The sequence below is a fragment of the Vulpes vulpes genome, chromosome 13 (assembly GCF_048418805.1).
Source record: "Vulpes vulpes isolate BD-2025 chromosome 13, VulVul3, whole genome shotgun sequence".
Taxonomy (NCBI): Eukaryota; Metazoa; Chordata; class Mammalia; order Carnivora; family Canidae; genus Vulpes; species Vulpes vulpes.
In genome coordinates this window covers 116,143,721-116,159,512 of record NC_132792.1, presented here as the reverse complement: position 1 = coordinate 116,159,512, position 15,792 = coordinate 116,143,721, and the positions used below count along the sequence as shown (strand labels likewise).

The following is a 15,792-nucleotide window of genomic DNA, read 5'->3' as shown; positions in this document are numbered from 1 at the left end:
AAAGGACCATTAAGGAGGCCTTGCTGGGAACGGCATTCCTCCGTAGATCACGCAGAACGGTTCCATCCAGACCTGGGGTAGAAGCGGGGAGGGGAGGCGCCCAGGGGAGGGAGGGGTTGTGCAGAGCAAGCCCGGAGCACCCATTCAGGACCCGGTCTCAGTACCTTAGCCATCCCCTCTCTTCCACCCAGGACTCACCTTCCCAGAGCCCGCTGAACCTCTCTACTCACCCTCTGGTCATCTGTCATCCCGAATCCCCGCCGCTCCCCCACCCCCAGCCGCCCACGCCCAAAGTGCAAAAATTCTAGGTTAGATAGTAGAGACCCAGGGATGAACCTGGACTTTGAGCTATGTCAATTCTGTCCAGGCCTGTGGCAGGTCCTGGTAAATCCCAAATAATTTGCAGGCACCTTCCCAAACCACCACCCTCAATCCCAGACCATACCATGTCATTCTTTTCCAGCTGATCCAGAGTTTTGGGACTCCAGGTTCAAGCTTTTCTCTTCCATCTGCCCATGCCAGAACCTGGAAGAACGGGGTATTTACACACACACACACACACATACACACACATACGCAGCTCTATGCTCTTCTACTGCCCTTCCATCATGTCCAATTCCTCACTTCTTCTATGAGACGAGCATACTGACTGCTGGTACGTTGTGTCCATCCTATCTGAACTGAGATGCTTAGGCAGGGGTCCCAGAACGTGGAAGAGAGTCCAAAAGGAAACCCTTGCCCCTAGGTTGGAGGCCTGTGCCAGGGCCTTTTGAACCCCTCTAGGAGACATTGGCCTCTCAGCAGTCAGCCTCAAATGGCCAGTGCATGTTTTTAGAGTGAAAGTACTGAAGGTCCCTCAGCCTAGCAGCCAGCACAGTCCTTCATAAGGGCTCCTTGAGGCCATCCCACAAGCAAAGCCATGTCTTTTCCTAGTACAATTTGGCATAGGCCCTGGGAAGAAGATATTGGAGACTGTACCAGCCACCACTGGCTGTGAGATTAGGTTTTGATTTCGGGGCTAGCAGGAGCCTCTTTTTTGAGACTTTCCATTGGTTAACAGCTTCCACCACGCCTCCTTCCTTCATGATCCGCTCCTGACCTCTGGATATGCCAAAGGTCATCCTTGCTTTTCTGGGTTGGGAGCTGAGGGTAGCTTCCAAAGAGGAAAGTTGGTGGCCAAGCCTCAAGGAGCCTAGATTTTTTTAATGAAAATTCTTTCTTCTCTTTATGTTATACAAAAGGAAACACTGAAACCAGTTTTATTTTCTTGACCACTTCATCCCCAACCCAACACTCTCCAAACCCTGAGCTCTTACCTTTTTAACAACTGAGAAGTTCTGGATGGGGAAGGGAAATGAAGAGAGAATAGGAAGGTTTTAGGGAATTGTCTCCCTGCCTCAACAGAGATAGAACAACCCAGAAGAATTGTGAAACTAGACAAAGGGGTGAGAAGAAGTCAGATCTAGGGGGTTGGGGGGCGGGTAGCCCTGGAGCCATGGGTTGTTTACTTCTCATATAAAATATAACTCCCCCAAGCAGGAAGTTACTGCAAACAAGAATCAATAATGAATGAATCTCCTGTAATAAAATACTTACATAATTAGCACAAGTCAAGTGGTTGCATTATGTTAACCTTTTGCAACTCTGAGCTGGAAAATTTTGCTCCAGAATTCCTCAGAATGCCGTTTTCATTCTCAAGAGAGGGTGAGAGCCAAGTGTTCATCCAGCCTTCCACTCTGTTATAATATGGTTTTCCATTTCTGAACCAGAACATAAGTACTTCTGAAATATAACAGAAAACTCTCTTTGGTGAATTCAAAACAGTCATTAACATTCAGTTTTAAGTGAATGTTAACAGTAAATAAAGAAATCTCTTGATTGTAATAGTAGTAACAAAGCAATAATTACCCAGTAGGTGGTCATCAGTAATGATAAATGTATCATTATTACTGTGTGAGTCTGGGAACTCAGTTTTGGAAACTACTTCAGACTTTTTAGTAGCATGGCTGGTTACAAAGCATTTCTTAGCCTGCAAAAGCCATATAATTTTATACACAATTTAGGTGAAAATAAATTTAAATCTGTATATTACATTTTTAATTTCAAGTTAGTAATTAAAGTTGGTTCATTATATCTCCTCTGAAACCCTCAGTGCTCATCTCCGTGGTTTGTTTGTACAATTTGTTTCTAAGACACCCAAGGTTACACAGTTCTAAAAGATAGAAAATTTAATTATTTGCCAACATTAAGAGTTTGTCGATGATATCATAATGCATCTTGAAAAAGTTTGGGATTGGTATTGCCTTTGGTCTGGTTAGCTGTTTTCACTTTGAGCCCCTAACCCCAAGGATAAAAGCCTTTTTTTGTTTAAAAGAAATTACTTTTAAATACACAAAAATAGAAAATGCCTCGGAATGTTCACTGGTTGCTATGTTTTTGGGGAAAAAAAATCAATGACTCAGATTTCTACCCCCCTCTTTCCTGGGATTTATTTTGCTAATATCTAATTTCACCTCTTGCTACCACTGAGTTAACGACTGCAGGCAGGAGGAACGCTGAAAGCATGATGATCACTGGGTAGTCAGAGAGCACATGATAGTTTAATAGTGTATTAGCTAATGGGATCAAGCTCAATGGCAAAGTAGCGAATTTTCTAACAGGGAAGGATGGGAGGAAAGAGAACAGGAAAGGAGGGGAAATGCCTTCATTTCCCCAGGAAATAAAATCCAATGTTCCTTCCACCAGTGTCAGTTGGGAAGATGTTAAATGTATATCTATGTCATTTTCTCTCTTGTGACATGTCAACAGACAATACATACCCCCTCCCCCAACTCCCACTCATCTGCCTCCCCTCCCAAGCTTTAAAAGGTCCTGCTCCACACCCTTTATGCTTCTTCAGCTTCAGTTGCTTCTTAAATTGATTCCTTGAAACAAAAGAGCCAGGTATTTAAAAGAAAAAAAAAAAAAGTCCCAAATCACATTTCTTATTCTTGGTGTTAGTTGGAATCTTCCTACAATTAAAGAATCTTTTGCATAAATCCACCCAAATACTTGCCTTGGTTTTCTCTCCCACAGACCTCTATTTCTTGCTCCACTTTCTCCCTCTCCTTTTCTCCCTTTTTTCTCCCTTCTTTAGGAGTGGCAATCAAAAAAGGCAAGCATCTTGCCTCATTATTCATTATTATAGCAGCATCTTTGAGACGCATCTTTGCCAATGAAAACTCCATGTAGATGCCTATCCTTTTGTTGTAGCGACCTAGGTTATTCAGGAGCAGAGACAAAAGCCTGAAGTGATGTGATCTAAATGAGCTCTGGGGTTTTCCAGCTGGGACCACCTCCATTTCAAAGGACCCCCTCCTTCCCAATATGAGGAGGAGGGAAGTGGAAGGGGCGGGTACATATGTGTATGCATGCACAGAAAGCGAAAGAGGAGAGGGAAGGGAGAGAGCCTAGTGGGCTATTCCTTGTGCCAGAGTTCCTCATCCATGCACATTCACAGGTGTGTTCAAGGAGCATGTATCCATGGGCATATGTGTATCCTCAGGTATTTTGTGTGCCTTTGAATTTTATCTTGGTCAAGCAATATTTGCTAAATAACCATCAAGTGTGGCAAGGACATGTTCCATTCTGGATTTTATTACTTCCTGTAAACTATGTGCACTTGTGTGCACCTTGCTGTGTTTACAAGTTTGTGAGGATCCGTGAAGAAATGTGAATTCTTTGTTATAAAAAAGATAGTTCAATAGCAAAGGCTTCCATTAGTCCCTGGACTCTGTGAACTGGTAGGGTAGGAGGTTTCTCTGCCACTTACCCAAGGGCAGATTTTCTTGTGAGAATGATTTCCTTTGATTAAGGGGACTTAAGTCTTGGTTCCTTCTCCCACAGTCTATTTCATACAGTTGTTTGCATGAAGGATAAGGAGTCTCCCTGATTTCCATAGTCATTGGCTCATGAGGATCTCAGGGGATCACTGGGGCAAGGATACAGGTGCAAATGTATTCATTTTCCCTTCCTTTCCCCAATCACGGTTTAGATTTTTATGCTTGTGCTCCCATTGCACTTCTCTCAGGCTTCCCTGCCCTGGGGAAAAGGCCCTTGTTTATAGACAACATTTTGGAGAAGCCTCAAAGAACAAGAGCCAGCCTCAGAATGCTCAGAGGCTTTTCTCATTTCTTCCATATCTTCCATCATGGATGAGTCTTTAGTTTGCTCCTGGTCCTGGGTTTGCTTCATGTACTCCAGCTATGGCAATGGAGGAAAAACCAAGGAGCCTGAGCTGAGCTTGCCAGGCTGCAGAAAGGTCCTTTGGATAGAAAGTGAGAACTGGGGGCTGTCGGCAGTTATTATCATTATGGTCATTTTCATTGCTAATTTTTATTATCAACACATTTAAAATGGGTTAAGGAAACACTAGCTGGTGTTCTGACTACCTGTATACAAAATAAACACTAGACCAATTAAAGGCAGGATAAAGTTCTAATGAAAGGGACTAAGGTTCCTCCAGAGAACTTGGTTCCCTCTCTACTCACCCCTAAGCTAAAATGCCTTTGATGTCTTTTATTCTGGGACTGTTGAACATTTCTAATGTTATCTTGTAACAGTACAGGCCTAGCTCTTGTCCCCATCCTCTGAGGAAGGTGCTACCACATATTAAATGACTACTGTGTGCCAAATACTTTACATGTATTACCTTATTTAATTCTCAAACACCCCCTGTGAGTTACATATCAATCTCCTCATTTTGCAGATGAAGAAATTGGGGCTTAGGGAGGTTAGACATAAAAGCAAAACTCCACAGCTACTAAGTGATTGTGGAGATAATCATACCATCTCATCTGACTGAATCTCCTGTACTTTCTGATATACCCGAATTCTTGTATCCCTTCCAGTTCTGCCAACCTTCCAGTTCCCTTCTGGGCCATGCGAGACTCCTTTTGCAGACTTGGAACATTCTCACCCTACCCGATGCAGGAATATTAAATCTCAGGGACACTGAACCGGTAATATTTCTGCCTAAGAGCTGAGAATGGGGTAAGAGGGAATGAATGAGAGGGATAGGAGATATTTCTTTTATCTGTGGCTGTCATGGGTTCTCCATTACCAAACCTGGGACTGGAGGAAGAGAAAATATGTGGTATTTGTCGCTGTGATGACTTTATATGAAGGCCTTTATCTTCCTTGTGGGTCGATGTAGAAACAGCCCACGGAGATGGGGCAAGTGTGGCAGAGTCCGGAGGATGTTTCTGTGCCCCCACTCTGCTTGCCTTTTAAGTCTACACAGCCAGTGTGGAGCCGGGAGCCTAATCTAGGGCCCTGTTGGTTACAGGATGGGAGCCTTCTCCGGGGAGGGCCTTGCATGCAGTAGGATCTGCTACGCCTCTGAGCGGCGCGTTCGCGTCAGCACCTCGAACAGCTCCTGCCCCTGCTTTGGTCTTGGGCTCGAACCCACAAGGTCCACCACCGCCGGTGGGGACCAGCCCGCGTCCAAAGTGGAGGACTCCCGGACAGGTCTGGGTTCGCTCTGACCAGTTCTTAGAAGCTGTAGCTGGAAACCTCCATCCAGGCTGCCTCGCTGGCCCCGTGAGTCTGCATCCAGGCGTCGCCCCTCCAGTTCCGAGGGGGGCCCGGCTCGGTTTGCGGTTTTCCTTTGGGTCCGGTGTCTGGGCTCCTTTACCTGTCCCTGGCCTGGGTGAACCGCAGCCGCCCGGAACGGAGATGAGAGTGGAAATGCTCTCCTCCGTGCGGTGATACATCATGCAAACGGGTGACACCAGTTTAACCAATAAAACAATTTGAATCAATTAGCCGGCTGAGGAGAGTCCCGACGTGTAAAATGCATGTCAGCTCGAATAGGAAAGCATTGATTAACTCGGCCCCGACATGCCGCCTCCCACCACTGCCGGCTCCTCCCTGAGCCTGCCAGGGTCTCAGGGGCGAGAGCAAGGACTGACAAGAATCAGGCACCCCTGGTCCGAGAGAGGAAAATAGAAGGGCAGTGGAGGACCACCAGGAGAGTGATTCAAACTGAGGAGAATGCAAAGAGTCAGAGAGAGTGGGTGGCAAAAAGTTACTCACAGACTCAAAACATATAAACAGGATGCAATTTTGCAGTCCAGCTGTGGATTCTCTGGAACATGGAGTCTGGCATTGAACAATTGTTCTCTACCTTCACCTTCCAAAAATATAATTGGCCTGACAGCCCAAACAGGCGCCCAAGACACACTGGGGAAATAAGATTTTGCGCTATCTTAGAATTTTTTGTGAAGGTACTTAACCTAACATCACACGTTTCTCTTTCCAATGAAGGGTTATTGCATTAAAATAAAATCACAGGTTTGTATGGCATTAAGACCCCAACGTAATGTATAAATGTTTGTGTTTAAAAATCAGGGAAGAAGGTGGCTACAGGTACCACTGAGTGTGGATTCACTTTTCAGGTTAATCTGGGATGGGATGGAAGATACAGATTGATCCTGTTTCTCTTTTCAAGGAAAGATATTTTTGAAGACGTGTTTCAAAATAAGGATCTGTAAGAGGAAAAGGAGTTTGAGAGGGGGTGGGGGGTGGGGGGTGCGGTGGGTAAAGATAGGAACAGTTCCATAAAAAAGGGAAGACCCCATGGTGCTTCCTCCTCCAGGCATTTCCCTGTGGTACATTAATGAGTTGATACGACTTTCCGACTTTATTCCCTGTTTTCAAGTCTTAAAATCCACCCCACTGTCAGGTCCTTTCCAAGCAGCTCATGCTTTCTTTCTAGCAGTCTGGGCTCTAGAAAAGTAAGAAAGCGGAGACTTTGCTTTGTGGGAGCCCCTACCCACCCCCCCCTGGGTAGGGGCAGGAAAGGTAGGAAAAAACAGGCCTGGCTCTGGAATCTTCATAACAGCACAAAACCTTTGGCCTTAGGAGGAAAGAGATTTGTGGATGACAATGACGCTCTTTTGGCTAAAGGGCTGGGTGGCTCAAAACCTGAGTTTTTGTTTTGTTTTGTTTTGTTTTGTTTTGTTTTGTTTTGTTTTAGGATGGGAGGCTTTGAAAGCAACGGGGAAGGAGCACTCCAGTAACTCCAGCCCCTTTGGACAGAGCCTAATTTGTGCAGCAGATGCCTTTAGAAACTAGGAAATGGGGGGAAAAGTTATTTCACTGACGTTTGAAACTTACGTCCCCCAAAAGAAAAACAATTCTCATGGCTCTGAAATTGTGTTTTTGGCATTTTGATTCAAGACAGCCACAAATCCTATACCCCTCACTTTTTGGTTCGATCCACTCTCCTTTGGTTTTCTTGACTTTCAATGAAGTGTTAAAATCGCACACTTTGCCTTTTGTAGTTAGTGGTGGTTCATTGTTAATGCTCTATGATGGAGTCTGGTTGGGCTTCCCAGGTAGTGGAGGTTGCCTGGTCACTTCCACAATGTGACTGTCCTATTCTGAGCCTGTGTTTACCAGGCAGCAATAGAAAACTCAGCCGTGACACTAAAGGAAAAACTTAAAGGGTCCCCCAATCCCAGCCCCTGTCGGTATCCTTCTTAGAATGTCTTCCAAATAGATAGCCTTTTCCCTTTCTGGTAAACGAGGGGTAGTCATTTTGACTCCTGACAGCTGATCAATTAGGAGGCAATATACTGACACTTCACGATATCTTAGGTTATGCCTCACCTTGGAGAAGCTGTGGGGAATGGTTCGTTCTCATCCCATTGCCTTTATCTTATTTGAAGGCTGACTCGGGTTTGGGGGCCTCCCTGCTTTCCTAACTCACTTTTTCCTTGTGCTGAGGTGGCCTGCATGGGTCTTATAAAATGGGTTAGAAAACTGTTCTGAATGAAGTTGAGAGATGAGTGCACACATGCAGTCATTGGCGTCCTTACTTAACCATACATATGGTAAAATAGAGAATGCTACAATGACTTTCTGTATCTTGACCTAAAAAGCAAACGTATGCATTCGAAAGCAAGGACACTCTTCAAGCTTCCTTCCAAGTTTTTAGACTGGGAACCCCACGCAGAAACTTCTCCCTTTTTTCTCATTTCACAGCGTTTCAAACGAGGCGATGAAGTTAATCTATTCTCCAGCTGACTGTGGTTTCTCCATCTTCGGAGGCACAGTGAGGCCACTGGTTTGCACCGTGTACCAGAGGGATCATTCACGAAGGAGGGTGGCTCAGAGAAATAAGGGGAGGAGACAACAACGGGCAGGGATACAGTCCATTTAGAGACGCCCTTCTACAATCCCGGGCCTCCAGGATCCAGGTCCCCAGGATGCACGCAGACTATTGGACTCCCGCTCCCAAATCAGAGCTGGGGCTCCGGCACTATCGCTGCGTTTTTTCGCTCTGGGGTGGAGAGGTGTTGTCAGTTGCGGGCTGGTTAGGTGTTAGCTTTCTTGCCTGCTGAGAAAGGATCTCGAGGTTGCTCGCTCTCCCTTTCCCTCCCCCCTCCCTCCCTGTAACACGCCAGCCCTTTAATGTGGAGTGTCAGGGAGACGGTGACGTCACCTTGCCCGCTGGGTGGCGTCCCCTCGGTCCGACAGGAGTTCAGAGACAGAGAAAGGCGCTGTCAGACTGCGCTCCACCTGGGGCTCGCCTGCCGCGGGTTTCCGCGCGCCCACACTTTCTGCGGTCGAGGGGCCGCCCCGCCACAATTCGGGCTGTCCTTCTCCTCCGGCCCCGGGTTCAAGCGCCCTTAGCGCCGACGAGCGCCCGGATCTTCACGCGGAGCCCTCCGGAGTCCCGCCCGCTGGATTCGAGGACCCGCTTGGATGCTTCGCCTCCGAGCGCCCTCGGAAGATGGGCCGGCAGCCGCGCGCGTAAAGACGCCTCGGGGTTACCAGGTACTGCTGCCCCGCCGGCCCTGCCTCGGCACAGAGTCCCGCCGCGGGGTGGTCGGGGTGAGGCGGAGGGGCAGCGGCGGGCTGCGGTGGCCACTGGGTGGGAAGCCAGGGGAGTTAAGTTGGGGGGCGCTGGCTCCTGAGTCGGATATAGGGAAGTTCGCCAGCGTCCCTTCTCGGGTCAACTAACTTTTGTCTCTTCTCCCTCACTCGCTTAAAAAAAAAAAAAAAAAAAAAGCCTCAACCCTCTTATTGGTGTCTCTGCTCTGATAGGAGCTTCTGGGAGGGTTTGGGGTGAACGTGGAGGACATCCAGGAGGAGACATCCTGCCCAATCTACCGCTGCTAAGGCTGCGGGTACCCGCCAGGGCCGAGCCCTAGAGCGCCGTTGCGCCGTTGCTCCGGAGCGAGAGTTCCCGTGATCCCAGGGTCGTGTTACGATCTTATGAATCCTGTTTGGGAGGGAAATGAGCTTTGAAGGACCATTTGGCAAAGCTAGGGCCGGTTACGTTAGGCCCAGGTATCGCCGTGCCTTGAACTGCCGTTTAACGCCCTGTCCCCTGGAAATATTGTCGCCGACCCATCCGAAGCGACAAGCCAGGCTCTCGCCTCGTTTGATTGTGTCAAGGTTTGTTCAACCTTCATGGAGGCCGCGGAGGGTAATGAGAGCTGAGGATCCAGGGGGCATCAGGGCAAAGGCATCGGGATAGATGTTGCAGGGGCCCAGAGAGGGCGAGGGTAGGACAGTTTGGGTGAAAGAGTAGGATAGTGTATCCTCTGAAATCACTCTAATGGCAAACTCCAGCGTACTTGGCCAACAGTGGCGATGCTACTGGCCATCGGTGATTTTCCAGGGCAAAGGGTAGCAGTGGCAGCCGCGCCCCACATGACATGTAGCTGTGGAAAGGCCATGGTCTGTCTTCCTAGGGAATGGACAACTTTGTTGCTTTTGCCTTAGCAGCATTTATCACAAAGATTTCTTTCGCTTACTTCTTGTGTGTTTTCAAATTACTCGATATTTTCCCGTTATGGTATCTCCAGGACCAAAGATGATAGGAATTTTACAGCAGGCCCAATCCTGGGCTTCTGCTTTCAACACTCCCACAGATGACCTAGCCCACGGATTATCCAAAGCGTGGGTCATCTCTCCCCCCTTAAAGATACAGGGATGTCCACACAGATCAGAAAAAGAAGTGTCACAGAGAGTGGTTCATCTCCCAACTAAACTGGCCTTTTAAAGCCCGCCACTAATGATCTCCACGAATTGTTACTTTCTTTGCCCTGTTTCTGGGCTTCGCAAACTTGCCAGTACTTATTTGCTCATTGTCATGGAAATGACTGAACACAGTTTTTAAATGGCTACACGTCCACAACTTCATCCTTTTAAACTGCTTCTCTGGAACCAGAACCACTGAGTTCAGCAAGTGGCTTTTGAAAGACTGGAAGTACGACCACCTATACTGGTGCAGTCACGCATATGGCTTTGTACATTTTCCCATCTTTCAAAAAAGTTCTAATTACGGTATCAAAATATCTAAACGGCAAAGACGGGAGAGGAGGGATTTTGTTTTGCTTTAATAAGTTGTGTCTCAACCGGTAGTGCATTTCCCCCCCCCCCCTCCCACCAAGGAAAAACCACAAATACCACAAAAACTTTTTTTTTAAGGTTTGGGTTTATTTAAAAAAAAAATCAATCTATTTTCAAGCAAATGTAAATAGTCTCTCTTTTTAAATTTGGGTTTCAATGGCCAAACGCCATGTCCCCATAATTTTGATACTTGTTATAGTCACAACTGTCATCATTACTTCCTCATTTCTAGCAGGCATGCCATTTTATTCTATCAGCTTCTATACATCGGGGATAAGGTTTTGAGTTTCTTAGGAATTGACTGTTGTTGTTTTTTTTTAAAGACACACAGTTAACTTTGTTTGGATGTGTCTAGAATAGAAGAAAAGTGCTTCCCAATCTCTTCGTTTCCAAAGGGCAGCCTTGAAGACAACTAAGGGAGGCCCACCTCCCTGTGTCTGAAACCTGGTCCCTTGGCCCAGTGCTAATCTTGTCTCAACCAGAGCAAGGGAGTTATTCTGATTCTTCCCTAAGCGACTCAAACCACCCCCTCTGTTTTGGGCTGAAAGGGCTCTAGTCAACGCTTTCTCCTTTCCATTGCAGTCTCCAAGACAGACCCGGAGGGCTCGGCCCGCGCTTCCGCGGCGCAGGAAATGGCTTCCAGCCCGCTGCCGGGGCCCAACGACATCCTGCTGGCATCGCCCTCGAGCGCCTTCCAGCCCGACGCGCTGAGCCAGCCGCGGCCGGGCCACGCCAACCTGAAACCCAACCAGGTGGGCCAGGTGATCCTGTACGGCATCCCCATCGTGTCGCTGGTGATCGACGGCCAGGAGCGCCTGTGCCTGGCGCAGATCTCCAACACGCTCCTCAAGAACTTCAGCTACAACGAGATCCACAACCGGCGCGTGGCGCTGGGCATCACGTGCGTGCAGTGCACGCCGGTGCAGCTGGAGATCCTGCGGCGCGCGGGGGCCATGCCCATCTCCTCGCGCCGCTGCGGCATGATCACCAAGCGGGAGGCCGAGCGCCTGTGCAAGTCGTTCCTCGGCGAAAACAGGCCGCCCAAGCTGCCCGACAACTTCGCCTTCGACGTGTCCCACGAGTGCGCGTGGGGCTGCCGCGGCAGCTTCATCCCCGCGCGCTACAACAGCTCCCGCGCCAAGTGCATCAAATGCAGCTACTGCAACATGTACTTCTCGCCCAACAAGTTCATCTTCCACTCGCACCGGACGCCCGACGCCAAGTACACGCAGCCGGACGCAGCCAACTTCAACTCGTGGCGCCGTCATCTCAAGCTCACGGACAAGAGTCCCCAGGACGAGCTCGTCTTCGCCTGGGAGGACGTCAAGGCCATGTTCAACGGCGGCAGCCGCAAGCGCGCGCTGCCCCAGCCCGGCGCGCATCCCGCCTGCCACCCGCTCAGCTCCGTCAAGGCGGCCGCGGTGGCGGCGGCGGCGGCGGTGGCGGGAGGCGGGGGCCTGCTGGGCCCGCACCTGCTCGGGGCGCCCCCGCCGCCCCCGCCGCCGCCCCCCCTGGCCGAGCTGGCAGGCGCGCCCCACGCGCACCACAAGCGGCCGCGCTTCGACGACGACGACGACTCGCTGCAGGAGGCGGCCGTGGTGGCGGCCGCCAGCCTCTCGGCCGCCGCCGCCAGCCTGTCGGTGGCCGCGGCCTCGGGCGGCTCCGGGGCGGGCGCGGGCGCGGGCGCGGGCGGCGGCGGGGGCGGCTGCGCGGGCGGCGGGGGCGCGGGCGCGGGCGCGGGCGCGGCGGCCGGAGCCAAAGGCCCGCGCAGCTACCCGGTCATCCCGGTGCCCAGCAAGGGCTCCTTCGGGGGAGTGCTGCAGAAGTTCCCGGGCTGCGGGGGGCTCTTCCCGCACCCCTACACCTTCCCCGCCGCAGCCGCCGCCTTCGGCCTGTGCCACAAGAAGGAGGACGCGGGCGCGGCGGCCGAGGCCCTGGGGGGCGCGGGCGCGGCGGGCGCGGCGCCCAAGGCCGGCCTGTCCGGCCTCTTCTGGCCCGCGGGCCGCAAGGACGCTTTCTACCCGCCGTTCTGCATGTTCTGGCCTCCGCGGACCCCAGGCGGGCTGCCGGTGCCCACGTACCTGCAGCCGCCGCCCCAGCCGCCCTCGGCGCTCGGCTGCGCGCTGGGAGAAAGCCCGGCCTTGCTGCGCCAGGCCTTCCTGGACCTGGCCGAGCCCGGCGGCGCGCCTGCGGGCGCCGACGCCGCGCCCCCGCCCCCGCCCCCGCCCGGCCAGCCGCCCCCCGTGGTGGCCAACGGCCCGGGCTCCGGCCCCCCGCCTCCCGCCGGGGCCGCGGGCGCCCGCGACGCTCTCTTCGAGTCGCCCCCGGGCGGCAGCGGCGGGGACTGCAGCGCCGGCTCCACGCCGCCCGCGGACCCCGGCGCCGCGTCGGGGGCCGGGGCCGCGGCCACCGCCACCGCGGCGGGCTCGGCGGGAGCGCGAGTGCCCGCGCCCCACCACCCGCACCTCCTGGAGGGGCGCAAGGCGGGCGGGGGCAGCTACCACCACTCGAGCGCCTTCCGGCCCGTGGGCGGCAAGGACGACGCCGAGAGCCTGGCCAAGCTGCACGGGGCGTCGGCGGGGGCGCCGCACGCGGCCCCCGCGCACCACCACCACCACCACCACCACCCGCACCACCACCACCACCACCACCCGCAGCCGCCGTCGCCGCTGCTGCTGCTGCCCCCGCAGCCCGACGAGCCGGGCCCCGAGCGCCACCACCCGGGCCCGCCGCCGCCGCCGCCGCCGCCGCCCCCGCTGACCCTGCAGCCGCACCACCGAGGCCTCCTGTCCCCCGGGGGCACCAGCTGCAGCTACCCCAGCGAGGACAGCTCCGAGGACGAGGACGAGGAGGAGGAGCAGGAGGTGGACGTGGAGGGCCACAAGCCCCCCGAGGGCGAAGAAGAGGAGGAAGGTCGCGACCCCGACGACGAGGAGGAGGAAGACGAGGAGGCGGGGGTCCTGCTCGGGGACCCCTTAGTCGGGGGCGGCCGGTACCTCCAGGGCCGGGGGCTGTCAGAGAAGGGGAGCAGCCGGGACCGCGCGCCGGCCGCGCCGGGCGCTTTCCCGCTCGCCCTGAACTCGTCCCGGCTGCTGCCGGAGGACGGGAAGCTGGGGGACCCCGGCGGCTCCGACCTGCCCCCGCCCCCGCCCCCGCCCCCGCCCCCGCCCCCGCCCCTGGCCTCGCAGAAAGCAAGCGGCGGCGGCGGCGGCAGCCCGGGCACGGGCAGCCCGGCCCACCATCCATCACTGGAGGAGCAGCCCTCCTACAAAGATGTAAATATCCCCTTTAGGCTCCTTCAAGCTAATTATTATTATTTAAATGCACCTTTAGGCTGAATCAGTTACATATGCGCAGGAAAGATGAATCACCAGATTTCCCCACAGAAATGAAATATTCAGTGTGTTTGGGAGGGCTTCTTTACTGCCAGTGGTCCTCCATAAAAATGTGGTTTCTGGTCTCTCTTTTACAAAGCCTTTCAAAGGCTTCGGGGCCTCTATTCCCTCCTACGTTTAAGTTGGCTGCTTAGACAAGTTGGAAGACTCCTTAACTGACCGAGTTCTTCCTCTGATCCACCGACCCCCTCTGTTCCCCCCCACCACCCCCCCACCGCCCCCCGCCCCAGCTGAGCAGAATTGTTCCCCCCCAAGCAGTGAGACCACAAAACTGGAGCAGCCTGAAGAGTCCTGTTCCCTTTCTTCCCAATAGTTAAGCACCTCCCCCCGCCGTGACCCAAAAAAGATTGAAAATACATTGACTTCAAAAGTTAAATTCAGTTTCCTTTGAACTGCTTTAATCGAGGTTTGAAATCCAGAGCTCTCCAGCCAGAATGGACACCTCTGTAAAATACTGTGTCCATGTCCAGTAAAACAAAAGATAGACTCTCCAGCAGGACCAGCTTCTCCCAAACCAACCTCCACAGACACACAAGTGCTACTGGGACCCCCCCAAAAAACCACAGTTACGTTTAAGTGGCTCAGCATTCAGTGTTCACTCGAGTGTGCACAGGGACACACTCAAGGGCTTCTGAGTAAAGTGAATCTGTCCTAATGTCACGGAGATTTGACAAATCAGGGGCCACATTTATTTACAGAGCCCACCATAGGTGTGTATTTAATTAACATATTACTTCTTAGAGGACAGTTGCAGGTACATGTAGTTGTACGCATGTATTTAGGTACCACGACTCTTCAAAGAAGATAATCATCAAAAAATGATGTCTCCTGAGGCTCCATGGAGTCACTTTTATTGATGCTTCTTCCTGCTGACTGTTGACATTAGCATATGGTTTGATCCAGGCATTGATTTGTGTATCTAATTCTTCTCCACACAGAATCAGAAAGCTAAGGAAAATAACCAAGTTATTTTACCTACAAAGGACGACAGCAACTTTTCAGGTAAAAGAAAAATAAGCCACGAGTTTTCTTTCCTGCATTTCACCATTTGTGTGACACTTACATGGAGCATCTCACACCCCCACCTCCCTTCCATGGATTTTCATCTATTGGATTTCATGCCTCCCTTCCATGGATTTTCATCTATTGGATTTTCATGCCCTTTCGTGTGTGTGTGTGTGTGTGTGTGTGTGTGTGTGTGTGTATAGTGTATTTTAAAGGGCAACACTTAGTTTTTTTCTTAGTTGCCAAGCAATGCGATTTTCCAAATAACAGTGCTGTTGCCCCCCTTCTCAACCTAAGTCTTTGCCATCAGCACTGGAAACATACACAGATACATAAATACAGGTTAAAATTCTTGGATGTCTTTGTTTGCCACTTGTCAGTGTGATCACTTGTAGATTTTGTGTTTTGTTTGATTCTAGACAAGAACAAGGAGCATAGCTTTTTCATCACAGACTCTGATGCTTCTGGAGGAGATTTTTGGAGAGAAAGATCAGGTATGCTGGGGACAAATAGGAGGAATGAATAGTCAGATGCCGGAGAGAGGGGCTGAAATTCATAATCAAAAGACTGAATATTTAGTACAAGGGTAAAGATTAAAAAAAAAGAAGAAGAACAATTCCTAGTAGATATAACTAAGAAAAACACAAATGGGAAAGCAGTGACATTAATAGCAATAAGATTATTAATTGCTGGGCATATTTCAGAAGAAAACTCAGAAATATATCAGGTTACACAATGAAACAGGCTGGAAAAGCATAAAATGACAATAATTGAAATGTTCTCTTAGAAACCTTCCATTAAAAAGGATCACAGCTTATTGCTTTTAATATCTGTCAGAAAGACATTAAAGGTGTTTTATGACATCTATGCCAACATTTATATTATCTCCATGATAATGATCTCTACACAAAATGTATAATACATTTACAAAAATTACATTATACAAATTAAATGAAACCACCTTTTACTGATTGCTAAATGTCTC

General features: G+C 51.0%; 1 protein-coding gene across 1 annotated transcript in view; it reads left to right on the top strand.

Annotated features, from left to right (window-relative positions):
• The first annotated feature begins 10,996 nt into the window (after positions 1-10,996).
• Positions 10,997-15,792, top strand: part of SKOR2 (SKI family transcriptional corepressor 2) — a 38,805-nt gene continuing 34,009 nt past the window's right edge. The window contains exons 1-3 of the mRNA XM_072733662.1: positions 10,997-13,682; positions 14,741-14,804; positions 15,227-15,301. Of these exons, the coding sequence (XP_072589763.1) occupies positions 11,040-13,682; positions 14,741-14,804; positions 15,227-15,301 (2,782 nt within the window). The 5' untranslated portion in view covers positions 10,997-11,039. The remainder of the gene's footprint in view (positions 13,683-14,740; positions 14,805-15,226; positions 15,302-15,792) is intronic.